At 39.5% G+C, this 3,208-nt stretch overlaps 1 protein-coding gene across 1 annotated transcript; it reads left to right on the top strand.

Moving 5' to 3' along the window:
- Positions 1–894: 894 nt before the first annotated feature.
- LOC121043819 (olfactory receptor 1052-like) lies at positions 895–1,845 on the top strand. The gene has a single exon (XM_040495820.1). It carries the CDS (start codon positions 907–909, stop codon positions 1,843–1,845), a length of 939 nt encoding a protein of 312 aa, XP_040351754.1. The 5' UTR covers positions 895–906.
- The last annotated feature ends 1,363 nt before the right edge of the window (positions 1,846–3,208 follow it).

The raw sequence follows: 3,208 nt of genomic DNA, 5'->3' as shown, positions 1-3,208 counted from the left end.
TGATAAGTTACTGTTCATCAGGTTTTGCATTCCAGCTCAGAGTATCCGTCTCTCGTTTCCAGTGGACATTTTTCTAAGAAGCCAATGCCTTTGGCTATTTTACAAGGATGACCACAAGTTTTTTGGATGTTAGGGCTTTATCATTCATCACATCCAGCATACAAAAAATGTGGAGCATGAACTAAATGTGAAGGCTTAAATGGATTTCTTAGTTCAAATGGTATAGTACAGTTAATTCTTATATCTTGTTGTATTTGGCATTAGCTACCATTAAACCCAAAGCGAGAAGTTTATTTTTTTTTTTAATTTTTAAAGCTCTATTTATTTATTTTGAGAGAGACAGTGCAAGTCAAGGAGGGGCAGAGAGAGAGGGAGACAAAGAATCCCAAGCAGGCTCTACACTGTCAGCATGGAGCCTGACCTGGGGCTCAGACTCATGAAACCATGAGATCATGACCCGAGGTGAAACTGAGAATTGGTTGCTTTATCAACTGAGCCACTCAGGAGCCCCCCAAAGTGAGAAGGTTAAAAGAACTTCAATGAGACCACAGATTAAAGTTCTAACCTTATTTAGTATGCTTTATTAACTGGACTTTGCTTTGCATATTTTAGAATAAAATTCACTTTAGTGTTTTTTTTTTTTTCTTCACATAAAAACATAAACACTTGAATGCGTCCTGAAACTAAGGCCCTAATGTTTTCTTTTCTCGCTCACGGACTTTCCTTAAAAAATAGACTAATAAACAGTCCTTGAAGAGATTAGAGACCTTCTAGTTAAAACAACCAGAAAAGAAAAATCAACAGCTCAAGTTGCCAGATAGGGATTCCGAATAGGCTTGATGGTGTGGCATGATTATTCTCAATTTATTCCAGTCTTATCATTAACAGGTGCCAAGAAACACACGCATGGCTGACGATAATTTGACATTGGTTACAGAGTTTATCCTTTTGGGACTGACAGACCGTCCTGAACTGAAAGCGGTCCTCTTTGCACCGTTCCTTCTGATCTACACCATATCGTTGGTGGGGAATCTAGGAATGCTCTTTCTAATCCAAATAACTCCCAAACTCCACACACCCATGTATCATTTCCTTAGCTGCCTGTCATTTGTTGATGCCTGTTATTCGTCCGTCTTTGCACCAAAAATGCTGCTCAACTTCTTTGTTGAACGGGAGACAATCTCATTCTCTGCATGCATCGTGCAATATTTTTTCTTTGTGTCACTCCTTACCACTGAGGGTTTCTTGCTGGCGGCAATGGCTTATGACCGCTATGTGGCCATCGTGAACCCTTTACTTTATACAGTGGCGATGACTAAAATAGTTTGCGTTGTCCTGGTCATTGGGTCATGTGTAGGAGGCTTAATCAACTCGTTGACACACACAATTGGCTTGGTGAAATTGTCTTTCTGTGGGCCAAACATCATCAGTCACTTCTTCTGTGACCTTCCCCCACTGTTGAAGCTGTCGTGTTCTGACACGTCCCTGAATGAACTGTTGCTTTTAATCTTTTCTGGAATTATTGCCATCGTCACTTTCTTGACTGTGATGATCTCCTACATCTTCATTGTTGCCGCCATCCTGAGGATCCGCTCAGCAGCAGGAAGACAAAAAGCCTTCTCTACCTGTGCTTCGCATCTAACGGCCGTGACTTTATTCTATGGCTCTATAAGCTTTAGTTACATTCAACCAAGTTCCCAATATTCCTTAGAACAAGAGAAGGTGGTGTCTGTGCTTTATACTTTGGTGATTCCTATGTTAAACCCAATGATTTACAGCCTGAGGAATAAGGAAGTAAAGGATGCTGTGAAAAAGACTATAGAAATGAAAGTCTTCCCTTGTTAATTTCACACCCTCTGCCTCCCAAAATAGCATACAAAGAGGCACTCTGGATAAGAATGTTTATACGAATTTGTTAAAGTTTTGAGCCCACAGGAATCCTAGACTTTAATGGGAACCTATGATTTATAGCAGAAGAAAAATGTCTAGAAGAATGTAACATGTTATAAGAGATATGTCTGGCTATTGTGTAAACAAACCTAAAAACCATAGTAAGATCTAGGCTTTTTATTAGTGGACAATTGAAGACACTTTCATTCCTGCATATGGGTAGAAGTGAGTACATACAAATAGATATACAGACACATAAACACACACACACAAATAGATAAATACAAACATAAGATTAATAAGTCATAAAATATATCTTAACTCCATCTTTCTATTAAGCACAGAAATAAGTAATAACTTTCAAATCAAAAAGTATTGGTACTTGAATTATCCACAAACCTGGCATGTGCGTTTTCTTTTCTCTCTTTTTTTTTTTAATGTTTATTTATTTTTGAGTGACAGGGAGAGAAAGAGAGACAGAGCATGAGCAAGGAAAGGGCAGAGAGAGAGGGAGACACAGAATCTGGAGCAAGCTCCAGGCTCAGAGCTGTCTCACAGAGCCTGATGGGGGATTTGAACTCATGGACTGTGAGATCATGACCTGAGCCCGAAGTTGGATGCTTAACCGACTGAGCCCCCTGGCATGTGCATTTTCTAAAATTAGCCTGGATTATTTATAGCCAGACATTTTTCAAAACAAATGTAGATACTCAAAAATAGTAAGAAAGAAAACTTGGGGAGACCTGTGGCTCAGTCAGTTAAGCACCTGACTCAATTTTGGCTCAGGTCATGATCTCACAGGTTTGTGAGATCGACCCCCGAGTCGGGCTCCTTGCTGACAGTGCAGTGCCTGCTTGGGATTCTCTTTCTGCCCCTTCCCACTTGATCTCTCTTTTTTTCTCTCTCTCTCTCAAAATAAATAAACACTAAAAAAAGAGAGAGAGAGAACTTGAGTTCTAGATTGCCTGTGCAATTTCACTTGTAGTCGTCACTATGAACTATTTCCCTATCCCCAGCCTTGGTTTCCATTACTACGTATGAATCTGAACAGGAAAAAATGCCATTGATTTACTACTGCTCATTGTGGAAGGGTCACTAATACTCACAGAAAACTTACTCTGAAAGGTTTTACTTCCTGTTTGGAAAGAAGGTTTCCAAGATAACTAGGGAGTCATTAAAAAATCAGACTCATTTCCCTTCTTCCATTAAGGATTTTCCAAAATCTTCTTTAGATATTAAACAAGAAATTCCCTGAAGGTATTGTATGCAGGGGAACACCTGTGCTGTGTATTCCAGGTAGAGAAAATACGTGAAACCA

The sequence above is a fragment of the Herpailurus yagouaroundi genome, unplaced genomic scaffold, assembly GCF_014898765.1.
Source record: "Herpailurus yagouaroundi ecotype Mexico unplaced genomic scaffold, PumYag 187, whole genome shotgun sequence".
In the NCBI taxonomy this organism is placed as follows: domain Eukaryota; kingdom Metazoa; phylum Chordata; class Mammalia; order Carnivora; family Felidae; genus Herpailurus; species Herpailurus yagouaroundi.
Note: the sequence above shows the minus strand (reverse complement) of the source record. Positions and strands in the feature narration are given on the sequence as shown.